The following is a 23,477-nucleotide window of genomic DNA, read 5'->3' as shown; positions in this document are numbered from 1 at the left end:
AAAACCCAAACACAGCCCAGCAGCTGAGCAGAGTTAGAGTCAGAGATAGAAGTTCAGGAAAATTGACACAACTTGAGGTTGTACAGCAGAATTCCAAACAAAAAGAGGGGGAAGGGAGCAATGCAGAAAAAAAAACTGCAGAATCTACACAGGGGTTCCCTTAAGTTTTTGCTGAGTACTAGGCCAGGCATAGAAAAAGTGAAATTCCACAAGGACAGGCAAAAAGAAGGGAGGGAATGAGGTCGGGCAGGGAAGGGAAAGAGGGGCGGGAGAGACAGACAGACACAAGGAAGATACATGATAAACACTTCAAGGAGCTCAGACAATACAGAAATACCTTGGTAAGAAGTCCCTGGGGATTCCTGTTATTCAGAGTAGATGAATACTACTCTGAACTACCCCTGGAATGAAGGTGCAGCTAGCAAAGATTAAAAATGGGGTTTGAGGTGCTTGGGTGGCTCAGTAGGTTTAGTGTCTGACTCTTGATTTCAGCTCAGAGTTGTGAGATTGAGCCTTGTGTCAGGCTTCACACTGGGCATGGAGCCTGCTTAAGATTGTCTCTCTCCTTCTCCCTCTGCCCCCCTCTTTAGATAAATAATTAAGTAAATAAATAACTAAAGGGGTTTGATAAGATCAAACAGATCTGCAACTATTTGCCAAAACAAAGAACAATACCCTTTAAGAAAAAAACAGCCCCCCAAAATCCACACTCAGCAACATGTTATCCAATCAAAATTACTAGACATGATAAGAACCAAAAATTGACCTATAACTAGGAAAAACAAAATCAGTCTGCAAACAGAAATCCAAAATGCCAGAAGTGACAGAACTAGCCAAGAAGTACATGAAAAAAACAAAAAATCAGAGCTATATACATGTATTTTTAAAAAGACACAAAAATAACAAGAAATTAGTCTTCTAAAAAAACCCCAATGGAACTCTAAAAGATGAAAAATATATTATCTGAAATGAAAATTTCACTGGATAGGATTTAAAGAAGATTAGACAATGCAAAAGAGAGAGATCAGTGCACTTGAACACAGGAATAAAATCTATCAAATAATAAAGCACAGAGAGAAAAAAGACTGGGCAGAAAAAAAAGAACAGATCCTCAAGTCACCTGTGGGATTATATGAAGTTGTCCAACATAACATGTAATTGAAGTCTTAGAATGAGGATTGGGAAAGGACAGAAAAAAATGTTTGGAAAACCAGTATATGAACATTTTCCAGATTTTATAAAAATTATAAAGCTACAAATCCAAGAAGCTAAACAAACCACAAGCAGGATAAATTCACACATACACACATGTACAAACACATACATATGGCAATGTGCATCAAAATCAAATTGCTAAGAACAAATGATACAGACAAAAGTTTTAAAATAGCTGAAGAAGACACATTAAGTACAGAGTGACAAAGATAAGATTATTCACCTACCTCTCCCTCAGAAACTACATAAACAAGAAGACAAAGAAATAATGTCTTAAATAATGAATCTATAAACCTAGAATTCTATATCCTTCAAAAATATTTTTCAAAAACAAAGGTGAACAATAAGATATTATGTCACACTCACCAAGATGGTCACAATCAAAAAAACAGACAATAATAAGTACTGACTAGAATTTGCAGAAATTGGAATCTTCATATGCTGATGGTAGAAGGTAAAATGGCATAGCTGCTTTGGAAAACAGTCTGACAATTCCTCAAATGATTAAACATAGAGTTACCGTATGAGCCAGTAATTCCATTCCTAGGTATACAGTCAAGAGAACTGAAAACATATGTCCACACAAAAAATTTAAAAACAAAAAGTCATAGCAGCATTATTCATAAAAGCCAAAAAGTGAAAGTAACTCAAATGTTCATCAACTGATGAATGGATAAATAAAATGTGGTATATCCATACAATGGAATATTATTCAGCAATAAAAAGAAGTGAAGTACTGAAATATGGTACAACATGAATGAACCATGACAATGTTATGTTAAATGAAATAAGAACTACACATTGTAGGATTCCATTTATATGAAATGTCCAGGATAGGCAAATCTATAGAGACAGAAAGTAAAGTAGTAGTTCCCAGCAGCTGGCAAGGTGTAGGGAGCAGGGGGGGACAGACAGGAGAGGATTGGGTAGTGACAGCTAAAGAGCTCAGAGTTTCTTTTGGAAAGAACAAAAGCATTCTAAAATCAATTGTAGTGATGGCTGCACAACTGTGAATACACTAAAAGCCACTGAATTACACATTTTAAACAGATGAACTGAATAGTATATAAATTATATCTCAAAAAAGCTGTTAAAAATATTTTCAACAAAAAAAGGATATTTAAAAATAGACAATGTAAAAACTAAACAAAAAGAAAGCAATGGGTATATTAATACCAAACAACATATGCCTTTTTAAAAAAGAATATTACCAGAGATAAAAAGGAACCTTCCATAATAGTAAATAGGTCATCTCATCAAGAAGATATAACAATGCTAAATGTGTACACACCCAATAAGAAAGCTTCAAAATACAATAGCAAGAACTGAAAGAACAGAAGAAAGACATTTGCAAATCCACAATCACAACGACAATCTCAACACTCCTGTCAGCAACTGACAAATAATCATTAGGATGTAGAAAACCTGAACAACACTATCAATCAAGTGTATCTAAATGACAGTTAAAGAAGGTCCTACTCAAACAGAATATACATAATTTTGAAATGTACATGAAACTGTCACCAAAAGAGACCAAATGCTGGGCCATTAAAACAAGCCTCAGCACAACTGCACCATATACTTGTGATGCAACTTTGTGACAATACTATGAAAAATAGGAATTTCATGTCATACTGCAAAAAGAATAACAACAATAAAATAAAATAAAACAAGTCTCAACAAATGTAAAAAAAGGTTGAAATCATACTTTACATTTATGAACACAATGAACTATAATTACAAAGCAATTTTTAAAAATCTAGAAAATCCTCTAATATTTGGAAATTATCCAATTCACTTCTAAATAATGAGATTAAATTTTTAAAATCACAAAGGAAATTAGAAAATATTTGAGATAAATGGAAAAAAACACATCATCATAAAACATGTAAGATGCAGTTAATGCACTGCTAAAAGAAAAATGTACAGCTTTAAATAGCTACATTAGAAAATAAAGAACTAAAATTCACTTTATAAAGCTAGGAAAGAGGAAATTAAACCCCAAGTAAGTAAGAAAAAGAAAATACTAAAGATAATAGCAGAAATCAGTAAAATAGACAACACAAGGGCGCCTGGGTGGCTCAGTCATTAAGCGGCTGCCTTCGGCTCAGGTCATGATCCCAGAGTCCTGGGATCAAGCCCCACATCGGGCTCCCTGCTCAGTGGGAAGCCTGCTTCTCCCTCTCCCACTCCCCCTGCTTGTGTTCCTGCTCTTGCTGTCTCTGTCTCTGTCAAATAAATAAATAAAATCTTTAAAAAATAATAATAATAGACAACACAAAAATATTAGGAAAAAATAAAACCTAAAGATGCTTTTTTGGAAAAAATTAATAAAACTGATAAACCTCTAGCGAGAATAATCAGAGACAGAGAAAAAAGAAAAGACTTACCAACATAAGTAATGAAAAATGTTAAAATGTTAAATATTGTTAAATAATGTTAAAAATGTTAAAATAATAAGGCAATATCTTGAACAATTTTTGCTAATGAATTCAACAACTTGGATGACATGACAAATTACTTGAAAAACACAAATAAGCAAAATTTACTCAAGAAACACAAAATGCAAACGGCCCTGTATTTATTTTTTAAATTAAATTTGTAGTTTGAAAACCTTCTCACCAAAACCAAACAAACATATCTCCTGGTCCAGTGGCTTCACTGATGGATTCAACCAAATATTTAAGGAGGATAATGCCAACACTATACAAATACTTCCAGAAAATCAAAGAGGGAATACTTTCCAATGTATTCTATGAGGCCAGCATTAATCTGAAGTCAGTGACATTACCAAAACAAACAAAAATAACACTACAATAAATATTCCTCATGAACATAGATACAAAAATCCTGAACAAAATTTTAACAAAGCAAATACTGCATCATATAAAAAGGATAATATACCATGACCAAGGGCGATTTATTACACAAACCCAAGTTCAGTTTAACATTCAATAAATTAATCATATAATTCATATTAATAAGCAAAAAAAATTTTCAACATATGATCACCTCGCCTGACACAGAAAAAGCATTTGACAAAAACAATATTAATTCCTGGTACAAATTTTCAACAACCAGAAATAGAAGGAAATTTCCTCAACCTTATAAATGGCATATACAAAAAAACTACACCTAACATTGTACTTAATGGTGAAATGCTTTCCCCCTAAGATCAGGAACAGGGCAAGGATATTCATTCTCACTACTTCTAACTTCTATTCAACATTATACAGGAGGTTCTAGCCAGTTCAGTAAGACAAAAAAAAAAAAAGAAAGCTTTCTTATTGTAAAGAAAGAAATGTAACTTTTTATTTGTAGACAAGATGATCATCTACACAGAAAATTCAATGGATTAAACCAAAAAACTGCTATAATTAATGAAATGACTTTAGAAGATTGCAGAAGACAAGATAAACATACAAAAAATAAAATAGTATACTAGCAATAAATGACTGGAGATTGAAATTTAAAAATCAATACCATTTAAAACAAGTACCAAAAAACATTAAATATTTAGAGATAAATATGACAAAAGATATGTAAGACTTATTCACTGAAAATTACAAACATTGCTGAAAAAAATTAAAGGAAGACCTAAATAAATGACAACATCCATATCCCTCTGTTGGGGGCAGAGGGAAGAGATAGACCAGCATGGTATGCAAGGGACCTAGTGAAGTAAGGAGGATGTCCATATTGAAAGGTAGCCTGGTATGGAATATGTCAGAGCCAAATAGGGATGAGGAGGGCATTCAGGCAGGATAGAAGCATACCACAGAGTATTACAGCCCAAGTGGAATAAGGAGGATACCATACAGGAGGGTAACTTAGTGTGTGGTGTTAGCAAGATAAAGAGTTGCAATGACAGCAATAATAGGTAATCAGTTTCATAAAAGGAACTGATCCAATAAGTAAATATATTAAGAGTAATGAGGGGCGCCTGGGTGGCTCAGTCTGCTAAGCGTCTGCCTTCGGCTCAGGTCATGATCCCAGAGTCCGGGGATCAAGCCCCTGCCTGGGCTCCCTGCTCCCTGCTCCCTGCTCCCTCTTCCTCTGCCTCTCCCACTGCTCATGCTTTCTCTCTCTCAAATAAATAAAATCTTAAAAAAAAAAAAAAAAAAGAGAGTAACGAAAGCCAGGGTACTCAGTAGTAATGAGTACACCGAGCGCATAGATCTTGGCTTCTAAATAACATTCTCTACTTAGAGAAATGACTGACTCCAGGGCTGCAGCAGGCAAAGTACAAGATAAACCTGAAAAAATCTCTCCTTCTGTTAGTATTAAAGTACTCAAAAAATTATGAGGACATATTAAAAAAACACAGAGGCCAGATTGGAGGGACTACTCTGGTGCCATTCAGAATAATTTGAACGACAAAATAAGTAATATTAACAAATTATGACTCATCAAATAAAATAAGAAACTATTAGTCCATACTGATATAAAAAAAATTAAAGTGAAAATTTGGTGAAAAATTTATAGTTAATTTACATAACTATAAAATACCTCCCCACAAAATTTTTAATTACAAATGTAAAAAAGAGCAACTTCACAATGGAAAAGAATCAAAAGGAACATCATCACTAATAGGACAAATCAAATTTATGTGCAACCTGGTAAGATACAATGAGAACACAGCACCACTTTTGTGATATTCCAGCCAAAGACATATAACATGAATGTAATCATGAGGTAATATCAGACAGACCCAAATAGAGGGGCCTTCTACATAATAATTGGCCTGTAATCTTCAAAAGTGACAAGGTCATGAAAGTCAAGGAAAGACTGAGGACAGCTCCAAGCTGAGGAAAAATAAAGAGACATGACCACATGTTTTAAACTGGATCTTTTGCTATAAAGAACATGACTGAGACAATTAGCAAAATCTGAACTGGCATGAGGATTAGAGGCTACTAACATATCAATGTTAATTTTTATTCTCTATTGCATTGTGGCTGCAAAGAAGAATGTCTTTATTTGTAGGAAATTACACCAAAGTACTTGGGGAGGACAGGGCATCACATCAGCAACTTACTTTCTACTGGTTCAGGAAAAAACATAGCTAATTTATATGTACTTGAGAATGTTTAAAAATAAAATTTTTTAAAGACCACAAGATAAATGACAACAAAATTTACAGCTACTATATAACAAAAAGTATTAAATTTACAAAGTTAATAGATAAGCCATGCACTGAAAGCAAGTATCTGCAGGATATTCCTAATAAGAAGAAAAGGTATCCAAAATATTCATTAGATATATGAATAAATGAACTACAACAACAAACAACCTAAGAGAAAAATGGACAAAATATATGAAAGAAAATCCAAATGTCCAAAAACCAATATCACCAGTAATCAAAGAAATGAAACCACAGAACAATTACCTATCATTTCACAACAGATGTTACCTAGAGGTGGAGTAACAGACCTCCCATAAAATGCCAGTGAGAGTCTAAATGCATAGGCTTCACTTTGGAGAATAATACCCAGTAAGAACAAATACATGAACATCCTTTCTTTGATCCAGCTGATCTCTTTCTGGGTATAAACCCTAGGGCAGCAGAACTGGCACTACCCGGGAGCTTGGTAGAAAATGCAGAATCTCAGGAATAAGCCCAGACCTCCTGAATCAGAATCTACATTTAACAAATCCCCATGTGATTTGTATATATAGCATCATTTGAAAAGCACTGTTCTTAAGAAACCTTGAATGTGTGAACAGAGACACGAACAAGAATATTTATAGAACCACTGTTTGCCCAGCAAATAACTGGAAACACATCAAATGTCTTTCACAGTATCAGTTATCCTGTAGTAACAACAATCCCAAAAATCTCAGCGTCTTAAAACAAAGATTTACAACTTACTCATATTATATACCCATAACAGGTTGGCAGGGAAGTTCTATTCATTACAGTTACTCAGGGATTCAACCAACATCTTGAAAGTTACCATTTGTCATAACCAAGGGAAAACAGAACTCTGGAGGGACTTGTGCTAGAAATTAACTTCTAAGCCCAAAAGTAATATTCATCACTTCTGCTCACATCTTATCAGCCACACCGGAAATATAATCCTACTATGTGACAGAAGAAGGTTAAGCTAGAAATACTGGTGAACAGCACTTATGATAACCACTGGAAATGAGATGGGAAATGTGAATTATTCACATAGTGGACTATTATAAAGGATTAAGTCAAGTGAACTAGATCTATATACCTAAGGAAAATAAACTCTCCACTACTAAGTATGTAAGCCCCATACGAGTAGATATTTTTGTCTGTTCTCTTCAGAGCTGTATCCCCAACAATGCCTAGCATATAGTAAGTACTCCATTCATTTTTGTGGAATGAATGAATCTCAAAAAAACAAGGACTGAGAACCATTCATATAAATGTCTTTAAAAACACAATACAATATATGATTTGTAGACATTAAAAACGTGGGCTAGAAAGACACCAAATTTATGATACTGGTTTCCTCATGGGAGTAGGGAAACACGGCTGAGGAAAAGGACATAAGTTTTATCTGTAATTTTTTTTAAAATTTCTATCTTTACCTCCCTCTGTCCATATATTTTTTTTCATATATATTTACATATATGAATCAAATCTGGAAAACTATTAATATCTGTTAATTCAGAGAAGTTGGTACATAGTGTTTTTGTTTTCACTGTAAACTATAATTTTAGAACTTTACTAAAAGGTTATCATATTTCACTGAACAGAACTTCTCATATTGTCCTACCTATGTTCTTGTAAGTGAACATATCCTCCTGGGGAAAAGAAGGGAGTCTAAGAAATTCAAAAAATTTTGCTGCCTCATGCTTTAGGCTTTAAAATTCTTGAGAACTTAATGTTTTTATTCACAATATTTCTATTGTTATTTCAATATCACATTTCAATTCTATACTTTTTCCCTCACAACCTAGGTAAAATCAACATTCCAGAAAGATATGTCCTGTTTATCCTACAGCTTCACACCCTACCCCCCTCATACTGCAGCATACTCCAAGGTAGAGAGGGTGGGATGCTTACTCTAGCTTGGGAAGAAGGGCGAAAGAGTCACTACAGACTTTCCTCTGGAATAAGACCAGAGGAAAACAACACACAGGAGAGTAATCCTCTAAACTTAATCTTGACTTTGCCCCCTGTGATGATTAACTTTGTGTGTCAACTTTAGCTAGGTCATGGTACCCAAATATTTGGTCAAATATTATTCTGGATATTTCTATGAAGGTTTTTTTTTTTTTTAAAGATTTTATTTATTTATTTGAGAGACAGAGAATGAGAGAGAGCACATGAGAGGGGGGAGGGTCAGAGGGAGAAGCAGACTCCCTGCTGAGCAGGGAGCCCGATGCGGGACTCGATCCAGGGACTCCAGGATCATGACTTGAGCCGTAAGCAGTCGCTTAACCAACTGAGCCACCCAGGCGCCCTGAAGGTATTTTTTAGATGAAATTATTGACACTTAAATCAAAAGACTCTGAGTAAAAAAGATTACTCTCCATAATTTAGGTGGGCTTCATTTAATCAGCTGAAGACCTTAACAGAAAAAGGACTGACTCCTCCAAGAAGAAGGAATTCTGTCAGCAGACCACCTTCAAACTCAGGCTACAATATTTACTCTTCCCTGACACCCTAGCTTATCACCTTATTCTGCAGATTTTGGACTTGCCAGCCTCTGTAATCACGTGAGCCAATTCCCTAAGATCAATCAATCAATCTCTCTCTCTACACATATACACACACACAAACACTCTACTGATTCTGTTTCAATGAAGAACCCTGACTAATTCATCCCTGCACCAGAACCAGTAACTATTTTTTCTACTACAATACTAAACCAAAGCATGTTTCTCAAATCAACTATCACTAAAAGTTATGTTTTGCCCCTGAAAGACCGGGTCTTCTAAAAACCAAACATGAGTAGTGGTTTTTTTTAATTAAACATAATACATGACAAAATATCAGCATACCATACTAGCATGTAAATAAATCTCACGATGAATCATAAGATATACAAAAGGGAAGAGAAGATGTTATATGGACTTAATTATTTCCTGAAAGGTTATGCTAAATATGGACCTTAAAACTATCCTAATTAACAGAAATTTAAGATAAGAAAAAATGTTCAATAAAAAAAATCTTACCTTTTAGTTTTCATCTGGTCCCTCAGTTTGCTATACATCTCCAGGACTTGAAAGAAAAGGGAAAAAAAAGAACACATAGCATTATTCAGAGAAAGTGAGAAATTTACTAAAGCTAAAGGAATTGCATCAAGAATCCTAATCCATTTCCAGTTCCTCACCTGGAAGACACAGCATTAATTTATCAACGGTGGCTGAAATATTTCTCTGTTGTAGTCGACACTGCTTCAGCTCTTCCATTGCTATTACCAGCTTGGCAAGAGGAAAAGAAAACTGAATTATGCCAGTAGCTGTAAATAAAAAGCTTTCAGTCACATTTTTCCACCCTGTGTTCAATTCATCAAAAAATCCCAGTTTCATAGACAGACCTGCCAAGTGAACTAAGAAACTGCCTTTCTCAACTAGTAAAACATTCCTGCATGGTTTCCCATTTTCTCCCCAAGATACATACTATACTGGAAAATGCTAGCTGAAATGAAATCCTCAAATCCAGGAGCTATTCAGAAGAAAAGAAGAAAAGAAAAAATTTGCAGATTTTCTCCAAACTTTACTCAGACTCTTCGTCATGTATGGTTTCATCAAATCTTCTGAGAAGATCCTATGTTTCTTTCATCAATGCTAGACTCAAGGGAAACAATCCTCCCTATATAATATGCTTCAGTTGAGTCTTAAAAATGATCTTCAACTAAATCTCTATTTTAACAAATAAACCACACGCTTAGAAGTTATGGCTTTTCCGAGAGTTCCAGTTTAGTGAAAAGTAATTCATTTTCCTTCCCATAGCTGTTTTAAAGGCTTCCATCTGAAGTCATAGCACAGTACAACTGGAAGAAACTGCACTCTCTGCATAATTTGAAATATGTGAGACAAACTTTCCAAAAGCAATAATCTGCATAGCCTCTTGTAGTATTCATCCCAAATCTATACCTAAAAACGTTATCTGCTTAGATACCATGAAAAAAGAGCAAAGGAGAACTGCCCTAAGTCATTGATAAAACAATCGAAAGCTAATCTTAAGAATTATTAAAATTAAACATTAAATAATTACTAGTCGGTAAGAAAGGTACATGATACAGAGAACAGCAATGGACTGCAAGTCAGAAAACTTGAGTTTTAGTCCCAGCCTTGCCAATTACTATGTAAATTTTAGCAAATCATCTGTTTTAGCTTCCTCACCAATAGAGATAATACCTGTCCTGACTTAGTGATAGGCCTGTCATGAGAATCAAGTGAGAAAAAGGATATAAAATAATCTTGTAAACTGTGGTGGTTTAAATGGTGATTATATCAGTTAACAGAATCACTGACTCACTTGTTTAACAAATATTGATGGAGCACCCGCTTTGGGCCAGTCACTGTTTAGGCAGGTAGAGGGAATATGGCAATGAATAAAACAAACAAAAATTCCTGACTTCATGGAGCTTAATTTCTAATGGAAGGAGACAAAAAACAAACATACAACTAAAAATATGTAATAGTAGAGCATGATAGGTGATATGGAGAAAAATAAAACAAGAAAGTAAAAAGAACACAAGGGTGAAAGTAAGTCTGCAATTTCAAATAAAAGGCCTCATTAAGGAGGGAACATCTGGGCAAAGTCTGAAGTGGGAGAATATTTGTGAAAAAGCATTCCAGACAGAGGGAAGAGTACTGGCTGTATTATGACTACTCAAGTGATTTAAAAATACAGTGAAGAAAAGCTACAGCCTCTCTCACCAAGCTTTCTAGTGGCTATATTCATATAATTCAGAGAAACATTAGGGGAAGCAACAATTAATGTCCAAGTTCTTCCAACACACTCCTGATGGTCTTATAAGCTACTATATCAAGAATGCAGTCATCAAAAGAGAATGACAGGAAACAGAGAAGATTTTTTCAAAAGGTAAACTGGCCTTACTTCCTTTCCCTCATGTTGCAGTTTTCTATTAGTATCCGTCACTTGATTCTGTGGAGAGAAGACAATTTAAACTCATAAGAAACAAACACTTAGACAACTGTTGGGAAGACCACATTTTAAATGAAAAGACTAAAAACTCAGTTACTCAGATAGCTTCAGTATTCCAACACATTCTGGTTTAATGGCATTCTCTTGGGTCTAAATTATATCAGCTTTTCTACTAATGTTTTCTATTGCATGATCTTTTGAACAATGAAAAGAAAAACTTACTGAATGATGTGTTCAGCTTAGAATATTCCAAACTAAGATACAACAACAACTAACGATCACACTTGAATTTTGGAAAGAAGAGGAAAAAAACAGAAAAAATAACCCAAAGAACCTTACCATCTCTATTATGTGTACAAAAAACAGATTTTATCATAAATATTCCTCAACTCACCAACGTATTCCTGGAAAACTTGGGTATAAACTGAACTTTTTAACTCGGGCCAAATCTTCCCTATTCATTATCCTAATTTTAGAAAGTATTTTATCTTGGGGCACCTGGGTGGCTCAGTTGGTCAAGTGTCTGCCTTTGGCTCAGGTCATGATCACAGGGTCCTGGGATCAAGCCCCGACTCGGGCTCCCTCAGCAAGGAGTCTGCTTCTCCCTCTCCCGTCTCCCCCCTCCACCCCCCCCATCCCCCGCCGCTTGTTCACTCTCTCTCTGTCAAATAAGTAATAATAAATTCTTTTAAAATTTTTTATTTTAATTTTTTTTGGATCATTAATTTTTAACAGTTCCTAACATTTCCACATTCCCATTTTTCTAAATTAATCTCTCCATCAGATAGTCAAAATTAAGTAAACAAGCCTTAAAATTTATCTAGAGTTTGTAATATAAAGGAACTGGCACCAAGTTTTTTGATATCCACTTTTGGAGACTTGATTGATATTAAAAAAATTAAGTACACAGAACAGTAATTTCCTCAGCACCTCACACATTATCAAAACATGAGCAATATTAACTTCTAAGCTTACTTTAATAGAGGCTCTCTACCCTTCCACCAATAACTGCCACTCCTTACACTTTTCAGGCATTCCTTAGCCCAGTGTTTCCTACTATATCCCTTAGAACACCAAGAAATGTTAGTTAATAGGTACTCTGCACATGCACACAGAGGTGCACACCTGCACAAATATACACACACACACACACACACACACACCCCAAATATGTATGGGAAAAATCCACTAAACAGGTTAGTTTATTCAGGACTTCTTGAAGCCTTTAATATTCTACATGCTCTGTGAATGCCCAATAAGGGGATAGCATACAGAATGTTTTCCAAACTTTTTTAACATAATACCCTCTTATTAAGGATCATCTTAAGAAACTAGTTTTTCAGGAACACACATTTGCAAACTTTGCCCTCAACTATATACTATACCTGGACTACCATTTTCAGAGCAGATTATGACATGCACCTCCTTTCACAGACAAAACAAAACCCAACCTTCTCCAGAAAGTCTTTATACAGTAACAGAAAAAGAAGAAACCCTCAAATTCCCTCTTTATTATTTATTTAATAGCACCACACGTGAAACACACAGTTTTATTAGACTGCTAGCTCAATATAAATCAAGAGTGTGATGTAGCTGTCTCAAAAGCTGACCTAAGACAACATCAATAGAAGCATTGTCTAAAGTAGAGGTCAGAAAACTTTTTGCAAAGGGCTAAGTAGATAATCTCTGTTGTAACCATGCCACTCTGCCACTGTAGCAAAAATGGAGCTATAAACAAAATGCAGGTGAAGAGGCATTGCTGCATTCCAATAAAACTTTATTTACAAAAATAGGAGACAACCTGAATTTGGTCTACAAGATATAGTTTGCTGATCCTTGGTCTAGAATGAGATGGTAAGGCTATGAGGCCACATTATGAGAGTTACATTCAGATGCCCTGTTTTAGGAAGGCCACTGACAAACTGAAACACAATTAGATGGGAATATGTTTGGAGAAGGACCCCAAGTCACACAAATGAAAAATAAAGGATTTCTTAGCCCAAAGAAGGGGTGAATATTCATTTGGAAATACTATATACCATACCTGGATACTATACACTGTATACCACACCTAAATAACAGCTATCCATCAAATATCTGAAAAGCTATTAGAAAAAAGGTGCTGTCCTAAAAATAGTGCTTATTACTTAAACTAATAAATGGATGTTACTAGAACATAGGATTAATATCAGCTTAATATAAGAAAAAGCTTTCAAGTAATGTGAATAAAAATGGGTTGGGATGCCTTGAATTGTGTACTGCTATCCCCCCTTCAGAGTAGTTATTCAAGAATAATTAGTTGTTTAATACTGAACTAGAGAGCTCATAAAATTCAACCTTCCATAAATACTACTAAATTCAAAATCAGTCTCTATTTTATTTACCTTATAAAGACACCATTTCTAAAACTTTTTTTTTTTACCTCAAACTCATTGCGAGAAATACATTTTACATTGCAACCAGTACACAAGTATAAGGCGCACACACACACGCACACACGTGCACACACACGCGTGCGCACACACACACACCCCTCTGAAACAAAATTCTCAAGAAACAGTGTTTACCCTCACTACATGTAATACACTTTACTGCTTTCCATTCTGCTCTGTTCTATCTCATTTCAATCTTTACTAAAAATACTGATTATGGCCCACTAATTTGATCTCGTGCAAACAACGGTTCTAAAACACATCCATAGGAGCCTAACCAATGCTTCTAATAAGAAAGATAATTACCATTTCATTATTATTTTAACATAAAAATGAAAAGAAAGTATATTGCCTACCTAGGATACCACTCCTCTTGATGCAGAAAACATAAATATGGAGAGAGATAATATATACACTATGACTCAAAAGAAATAGTGGGCATCCTAGAGAGTGTAGTTTCTTATCATTGCTATGTTAAAATAATACTGAGAGTAGTTAATACTTAGCCTTTTGCATTTTCTAAACTCTTTTCTAGAGTTCAAGAATCCCTAATTTTCTTAGCTTCCTAATCCAGGTTGAATGGCTCCCCCTGCTCTAGAAGAGCTGCTAGACTTTAATACCCTCAGGCTTCAGAGTAGATGAGCAGGAGTCTGAAGCAGTCAAATACCCTGAACTGGTAGCCTCCCAGTCATGGTTTCTCTCAGGGGCATCCTGAGTAATTTGAAGGAATTTGCAACTGGAAACAGTTTGGAGGAAGGAAGAAAAGATGAGTACCAACCAGCAAGGGATACCAGCAATTGGTGAACATCATGGGCAATGTTCAGTAAAGGTATGCCAAGAAGGTACTCTACCACATGACTACTTAAGTAGCCAGAGACAGGGCTTTGTGTCGCCCGTCACAACCTGGGGACCCAGGGAGCAGAGGGAGAAGTCTGGAATACACACATCCAAGTAACACAGAAAAGAACAGCTTGAGGGGAGAAAGGAAAGCTGGGATGGCTGAGTGAGGACGAACAGCTTACATGGCTCCTGGCAGGAAGGCCCTACCTTTGTTTTCAGACATTTTGGATACTTTTGTCCATCTGAAGCCTCAATGGTCCATTTCAGCCCCCCAAAATTCAGCATAACTTTTCATTTAAAATATAATTAAACAGGGCACCTGGGTGGCTCAGTTGGTTAAGCGACTGCCTTCGGCTCAGGTCATGATCCTGGAGTCCCAGGATCGAGTCCCGCATCGGGCTCCCTGCTCAGCAGGGAGTCTGCTTCTCCCTCTGACCCTCCCCCCTCTCATGTGCTCTCTCTCATTCTCTCTCTCTCAAATAAATAAATAAAATCTTTAAAAATAATAATAATAAAAAAAATAAAATATAATATAATCAAACTGTTCATACTTTTTAACAGCTTTATACATTAAGCAAACATTTCTAATACTTTCTCATGTAAGATATCCTTCTAAAATAAACTGTAGTTTATTATTCTCTTAAATGAATGTATCATGACTTATTTTACTAATCTTCTACTAAATGACTTTAGGGACATTTTAAAGTTTTATACATTAGAAGGCAGAGGAGGGAAAAAAATGAATAAAATAAAATAAAAGTTTTATACATTAAAAAAAAATCAGATGAACATCCTTATACATGCACCTATAGCCTCAGAATAAGTCTTGGGGCACCCTGGGTGGCTTGGCCAGCTAGGTGTCTGACACTTGGTTTTGGCTCAGGTCATGATCTCAAGGTCATGAAATCAAGCCCCACATTGGGCTCTGTGCTCAGTGGAGAGTCTGCTTCAGATTCTCGCTCTCCCTCTCTGCTTGCCCCTCCCTGACCTTTGTGCGCATAAAACAAAATAAATAAAATCTTTAAAAAAAAAGAGTAAGTCTTTAAAACAATGTGGAGTTTTAAGTATTCATAAATAAAATAACTCTCCTCAAAGGTTGTAGTAATCTACACTCCAACCAGCATACCCTGGTTGACTGGTATCATATCTCTAATCTTAAATATCATTTTTTTCATCTCTGTCATTTTATTAGGTGGAATTTTATTAAGCCTCCATTCCTTTAACTTTCTAAATTGTAGAGTTCCCTTGTATTTCTTCTTCATACACTGTATATTAATGCATATTTCTCTTTCCTATTAGAGTGTTCATATTTTTCCTTTTAATTTATAAAGACTTTTTCTATGTTACAGATATTAGTCAATTGGCAAATGTATTTTTTTTTTAAAGATTTTATTTTTATTTATTTATTTGTGAGAGAGAATGAGAGACAGAGAGCACGAGAGGGAGGAGGGTCAGAGGGAGAAGCAGACTCCCCGCTGAGCAGGGAGCCCGATGCGGGACTCGATCCTGGGACTCCAGGATCATGACCTGAGCCGAAGGCAGTCGCTCAACCAACTGAGCCACCCAGGCGCCCTGTATTTTTTTTTTTTAAAGATTTTATTTATTTGATAGAGAGAGACACAGCAAGAGAGGGAACACAAGCAGGGGGAGTGGGAAAGGGAGAAGCAGGCTTCCCGCGGAGAAGGGAGCCCAATGCAGGGCTTGATCCCAGGGCCCTGGGATCATGACCTGAGCCAAAGGCAGACGCTTAATGACTGAGCCACCCAGGCGCCCCAGCAAATGTATTTTAAATAGTTTTTATTTATTATTTATATTTAATTTTTACCTTATATGTAGAAAAGATTCTTTGATTTTAATGTCATATCTATCAACTTTTTTCTTTCTGGCTTTAGGAATTTTGTTTAGAAATGTATTCCTCACTCCCAAAATCACAAAAACATTCATCTGTACTTTCTACTAGTTCCTTGATGGTTTTGTATTTTACATTTAACTGTTTCATTCACCTGAGATTAATGTTGGTGCACAATGAAAAACAGGTCAAACTTAATTTCAACTAAAATAGTTAAGCATTAAGCACAGTAACAACAAATCAGAAGAGCCATTACTTTGGGCGGGGAGGGTAAAGGGAGCAAGAAGGATACAAAAGACAGATTTAATTGTGTTGGCAATAATATACTTCTTAGGAAGGTTGGATAGTTATTGTACAGCTCCATAAACTCTTATCTGAAACCTTGGGACCCACTGTGTTTTGGACTTCAAAAATTTGGAGATTCTGTAAAGATAATATGGTACATACTGCATATTACATAACACCCCTACCCACTGGGTAGTAGGACAGGATCCCACAATCAAACACATTAGTATTTCTGCAGCAAAATACAAAATTTTACACTAAATAAAACATATTAAGAGGCTTGATATCTTCATGCAGGTTAGGTTTTGCGGTCAAATTAGCTTTTTTTTTTTTTAAAGACTTTATTTATTTAATTTAGAGACTGGGGAGGGGCAGAGAGAGAGGGAGAGAGAGAATCCCAAGCAGACTCCGCTCGGAGCGTGGAGCCCAATGCAGGGCTCAATCTCAAGACCCCGAGATGATGACTGGAGCCAAAATCAAGAGTCAGACGTCCAACCAACTGAGCCACCTCAAATTAGCTTTTAAATCACTATAGCTTTAAATAGCCCACTTTCCCTCTCAATAAAATTGTTTGTTTTTCTTACCTGTGTATTCTTTTATATGAATTTTTTTTCTTTTTTTTTTTTAAGATTTTATTTCTTTATTTGACAGAGAGAGAGTGAGAGCAGGAACACAAGCAGGGGGAGTGGGAGAGGGAGAAGCAGGCTTCCTGCCTAGCAGGGAGCCCAATGCGGGGCTCGATCCCAAGATCCTGGGATCATGACCTGAGCCAAAGGCAGATGCTCAACAACTGAGCCACCCAGGCGCCCCTATATGAATTTTATACTCACTGTCAAGTTCACCCCATGCCCCAGGAAAATCCTTTTGGGATTTTAATCCAAATTCCAATAGGAGAAGGAAGAGGAAGAGGAGAAGAAGAAAAAGATGAAGGGAATGGAATGGAGGAAGGAAAAGAAGAAAGAAGAAAGAAAGAAAGAAAGAAAGAAAGAAAGAAAGAAAGAAAGAAAGAAAGAAAGAAAAAGAAAAGTGAAGAGAAAAAAAAGGGAGGGAGGGAGGGAAAGGGAAAGGAGTAAGCAAGGAAAAGGAAGGAAGGAAGGAAGGAAGGAAGGAAGGAAGGAAGGAATTCGAGGCATAAGGACTGGAAAGAAAGAAATAAAGCTGTTATTACTTACATAGCATATGAGTGTTTACACAGAAAACTCAAAAGAAGTCCACACACAAATTATTAGAAATAATAGAAGAGTTCAGTGAAGTGATCAGATTTACAATCAATAAGCAAAGTCAGTTATCCAAGATAAGGGGCCAGACCAATATGGCTGCTCTCCTTTCTGAATCTGAATCTGTCATATTTCTCATCCACATGTAGTTATCCAAAATAAAATTTAACTTAGAATAGTATTCTTTTTAGCTAAAATCATCCCAATTATCTATGTTTCAGTGCAAATTCCTTCCTTAGTTTCTTTACTCCAAACATGTAACCAGCAATGTATTCCCTACTCCTTTAATGCAAATCAAAACCCCAGCACAGGATGGAGAAACAAGTCCCTCTTAGAGCCTTCTTACTTTGAGTTTCTGAGCTTCCCCTCTCACTTTCAGCAGTTCAGTTATAGAGTCCACAAAGCCCTGGTAATGAAAGTTGCACATTTTCTCAATTTCCCGGTCATGATTGCGGATGCGAGTTTCAAGCTTCTCCATGAATCGTCCATGTTCCTCACCGTCATAGACAGACCTTTAAAAAAACATAGCATGAAGATTACACCAGATTTACTTCTAAGAAAGAGAAACAGAATTACAAATCCAGAAGTGAATTTATTTAGAAATTTCATATTGAAGGTACATTAACCACAGAGTAATCCAATTATATTAATATTGCCCCAATTCTAGATGAGAAATTTTTTTTAGGAAAACAGAAATTTTGCTTCCTATTCATTCAAAAATATTTAAATATTTGACAGTATTCATCACAGAATTATCGTCATAAAACGAAAGGACTGAATTACAACTCCTTTGCAACTTTCTTTCTGAAACTTACCTAGAAAAACTCAATTTTGGATAAAGCCAACTATCTAATCACTCCATAACTATACCCAAGAAGCTGATGCTGCTGGAGAAAAACACAGCTGTGCTGGGTTGACTCAGTTTAGCTATATAACCACAAATCTAAATTGGGCATTCAATAAATACTGCTAGATAATACTACTAAAACTATCCCCCCTACCACCACCACCAAAAAATCACTTTGTATTCTCAAATAACTATGTGTGAGAACCTTACTTTGTCCTCTCCTCAAATGTCCATCCCCTCACTCTCACTCTGCTGATGTGACTCCACATTTCAAAGAAACTCTCCCACTAAAATCAACCAACCTTCTTACCTCTGCAACTCCTACTCTGTCCACCCTCCTGTAAGAATGGAAAAAGCATTTCAAGCTCCTATCTGTCAACCCTTTTTGTTGTCTCACGAACTTTACTCCTTCAATTATTCCCTTTTATTCACCCCCTACAGCATACATTTCCCCACTCTGCTAAATCATTCTCATGGGCATATAAACATGACTTAAAGGAACTGTCCTTACTTACACATTTCCCTCCAGCTAACCATCTTATTTCTCTGCTCCCCTCCCAGCAAACCTCATTGTCCCTTCCTCACCTCCCAATAGTTAGCAATCATTTTGCTCCACCTAATAGCAGCATTTGCTGTAATATGATACACCCTCCTTCTTGAAACAATCTTTTCTCTAGAATTCAGTGATACCACAATAGTGTGGTTTTTATCCTTTCACAGACAAGCCTTCTCAACCTCCTTTCTGGGCTCCTCCTCCTCTATTCTTCTTCTAAAGATTCCAAAAACAACCTATCTTTTCTAACTATGCTCTCTTACCAAGCAATGTCATCTAATGCCATGCCATAAAATACCCTGTACATAATAAGGACTTCCTAATCTACATCTTGAATTCAGAGCACTTTACTGAGCACTAGATTCTCAAATATGCAGCTACTATTTAACAATTACAACTGGATTTTTAAAAGCCATCTCAAATTTAAAAATCATCTATTGCCAAGCTATCACACCCCCAAACCTGTTCCTCCCCAAATCTCTCCACCACTCACCCACCTCATCACAACTAAAGGCACTCTCCAGTTGCCCAAGTCAAAAATCCAAATGCGGGGGGCGGGGGGGGCGCGGGGTGCCTGGGTGGCTCAGTCGTTAAGCGTCTGCCTTCAGCTCAGATCATGATCCCAGGGTCCTGGAATCGAGCCCCCCATCGGGCTCCCTGCTCCGCGGGAAGCCTGCTTCTCCCTCTCCCACTCCCCCTGCTTGTGTTCCCTCTCTAGCTGTGTCTCTCTCTGTCAAATAAATAAATATTAAAAAAAAAAAAATTCAAATGCAGGAATTACTCCTAATCCACCTCTTTCCATCACACACCCCATCCAAACGATTAATAAATCCTGACAACTCAACCTCCAAAACATATCTTAATAGTGGATTGCATCCCACCATTTCTACTAAAACCCTAGTCCAAATCTCTATCATTGGCACAGGGTAATAGCTTCCCAAAAGTTTCCATCTCCCCATCTCCCCACCTCCATGCAGACACCCTCCACACAGCAGTTAAAATGATCTTGATAAAGCAATAAATCAGGTGTTATCCCTCTGCTTAAATCTTTCTAATGGTTTTTCTTTACCAAAGGAATAAAAATCTTAAACCATTACCATAGCCTATATGATCCTATACAGTCTAGCCTCTGATACCTCTCCAACCTCATTTCTCTCTAGGTCCCACCCCCAGCCACCCTCGATCCCCTATGTTCTAGCTAAAATGGCTTTTTTTTCCCAAGCCTCTTCTTCCCTCAAGAATTTTATTTTTGCAGTTCTTATGCTAGTCATGTTCATCCTCTATATATTCAAACAACTTTCTCATTCTTATCATCCTGTTTGTTGTCTATCTCTCCCCTCAACCCACCCTAATTAGATTATAAGCTCCAGGGCAAGAATTCTGTTTGCCATATTCTCCACTGTACCTCTACAACAGTACCAGACAGGTGGCAGGCAACGAGTAGACATTTGTTGACTAAATGAGTGACTAATATTATCTCTAAACCTCTTTGACATCTTTGTTTGTTTGTTTGTTTAACAAACATACATGTGTTCATTACCAACATTTTATGGCTCTAGAATCACTTGTAGGTACCAGATCATGACCGTGATCTTGTGCACTCTCCTCAGCAGATCAGTTCCACTGCCCAAAACTCAGCAGTAACTACAGACAATGCATACACAAGTTTGGCTTCCAGTAAAAATTCTGATCACTTACTTCAGGAAACCCACAGCAATCTAGATTCATTCTCCTTCCTTTGAAATAATGAGATCGTCAAATAAATTATAAACAATTCCCGCTTTGACAATTAAGACACATTATAGAATAACCAGTTGCCTGAAGGAGCTTGAAATACAGACAGAAGGCAGAATCTACCAATGACATTTCAACTAACCTCAAATAAGCATAAATTTCCCCTTCCAAAGAAAAGGAAAAGGTTTCCCTGTGAAGATACTAATATTCCTTGCCATTTATAGAAAAGCAATAACCAATGAAAACGTATCAATCTAAATGACATGAGCAGACAGTATTCAATATTAGACAACTCCCTGGTTCCAAATTCAGTTATATCTTGACCATACTTCTAAGTAGCTCATCTACTTCCTTCTACTATGTAGAACTTTTCTTCATTTTTCCCTTCCAAAGATCTATATCAATATCACAAAAGACAACTCAAAGAGAAGAAAATCCCCAAATTAAGAAATTCGTAACACATTAATAATGCCTGCCTAGCAACCTAGTTCCCTGAACTTCCTATAAAAAAATATAAATCAAAGAAAGGAAAGGTGGATTTTAGCTGCCTGAGTATATAGCCTTGTTTTAGCAATGCAACTAACCAGCTATGAATCTTTGGGCAACTCAGTTAATCTCTCTGACCCTCAGCTTTCCCATTTAGAAAATAGGAAGCAGGGCACCTGGGTGGCTCAGTTGGTTAAGCAACTGCCTTCGGCTCGGGTTATGATCTCAGGGTCCTGGGATCGAGCCCCACGTCGGGCTCCCTGCTCGGCGGGAGGTCTGCTTCTCCCTCTCCCACTTCCCCTGCTTGTGTTCCCTCTCTCGCTGTCTCTATGTCAAATAAATAAATAAAATCTTTAAAAAAAAAAAATAGGAAGCAATCAGTTACTAATTCTCTTAAGTATCAGCCTACCTCTAAGTTTCTACAATTAACTTCCACTTTCAGATTAAGTCAATAAACTGTAAAGATCATACATTTTTCAGAGGAGTGTTAACAGGTAGTAGTTCAAAACAACTTAATGAATTTCCATAACCTATCATTAGCTCCTAACTATTTCTCCTATCTTAGGGCCTTTAGGATTCTACTATTCTCTTTAATTATAATAATGTTGAATAACATCAAAGGTTTATAGCAGATCCCCTGAGTATCTTGAGTATTTAAGAAGTTAGAATAGGGGGCGCCTGGGTGGCTCATTTGGTTAAGCGACTGCCTTCGGCTCAGGTCATGATCCTGGAGTCCCAGGATCGAGTCCCGCATCGGGCTCCCTGCTCGGCAGGGAGTCTGCTTCTCCCTCTGACCCTCCTCCCTCTCATGCTCTCTGTCTCTCATTCTCTCTCTCGCAAATAAATAAAATCTTAAAAAAAAAAAAAAAAAAAGAAGTTAGAATAGGGGTGCCTGGGTGGCTCAGTCAGTTGAGCGGCTGCCTTCGGCCCAGGTCATGATTCCAGGGTCCTGGGATCGAGCCCCACGTCGAGCTCCCTGCTGAGCGGGGAGCCTGCTTTTTTTTCCCTCTCCCTCTCCCTGCCGCTCACCCTGCTTGTACTCTCTCTCTCTAATAAAAAATATCTTTAAAAAAAAAAAAGAAGTTAGAATAAATGTAAAACCCACATATTTAAAACAAGGGTGTTGGGACTATGTTTACAAACTTGTGTTTCATGGTTACATAATATCAAGAAATCCACAATTTCCAGATTTAATGTGTATATAGGGAGAAGCATATATATGTAATTTTAAGGGAAACTGATCTATAGTTTCCATCTGGTTATCAAAAAGGTTAAAAATCACTGATTTAAAAGTTTTGTTTCAAATTGCCCAGCACAGGAAAAGGCAATTATAGATCACTACTTAACAGCTCAATTTCTACCAGCATTTCAAGTGTATCTCAGCCTTAGTGCTAGCCAATATATCTAATAAACACAGAATTTTAAAAATAAAAATAAACAAGTCTTAAATTCTGGAAAGGTTAGACCTACAGAAGTTAACCTAATATTCGTTGTCAACACTGCACTTGAACAAAGAATAGCTTCCCCGCACCCCCCAACCTGGAATAAACGACTTAAACTAGAGAAAGACTGCCATCTAGTGATGATCCATTTCTAACATTCCTTGAAACTCCAACTTGATGTGGCCAAGAGGGACTGCTTAAAAATCTAAAACCTATATTCTGTAATACCTCCTGGCCAAACACTTACAACCAGTTATTAAATGATACTTTATATAAAGCACTCTAATATTTAAACTTCCATTTGTAATATAAAGCAGGATTTTTTTAAAGATTTTATTTATTTGAGAGAGAGAGAGTGCGTGCGTGAGCAGGAGAATGGGGACAGAGGGAGAGGGACAAGTAGACTCCATGTTGAGCAAGGAGCCTGACACAGGGCTGGATCCCATGACCCTGAGATACCTGAGCCGATATCAAGAGT

General features: G+C 36.6%; 1 protein-coding gene across 3 annotated transcripts in view; it reads right to left on the bottom strand.

Moving 5' to 3' along the window:
• EXOC6B (exocyst complex component 6B) overlaps positions 1 to 23,477 on the bottom strand; it is a 607,862-nt gene that overhangs the window by 505,010 nt on the left and 79,375 nt on the right. For all 3 annotated transcript variants that reach the window (XM_035001312.1, XM_035001314.1, XM_035001313.1), the window contains exons 2-5: positions 18,284 to 18,449; positions 11,267 to 11,314; positions 9,531 to 9,621; positions 9,373 to 9,418 (exon numbers count right to left, since the gene is read on the bottom strand). In XM_035001312.1, the coding sequence (XP_034857203.1) occupies positions 9,373 to 9,418; positions 9,531 to 9,621; positions 11,267 to 11,314; positions 18,284 to 18,449 (351 nt within the window). The remainder of the gene's footprint in view (positions 1 to 9,372; positions 9,419 to 9,530; positions 9,622 to 11,266; positions 11,315 to 18,283; positions 18,450 to 23,477) is intronic.

The sequence above is a fragment of the Mirounga leonina genome, unplaced genomic scaffold (genome assembly GCF_011800145.1).
Source record: "Mirounga leonina isolate KUSES-001 unplaced genomic scaffold, KU_Mleo_1.0 Mir_125, whole genome shotgun sequence".
Taxonomy (NCBI): domain Eukaryota; kingdom Metazoa; phylum Chordata; class Mammalia; order Carnivora; family Phocidae; genus Mirounga; species Mirounga leonina.
This window is presented reverse-complemented; position numbering and strand designations above follow the sequence as displayed.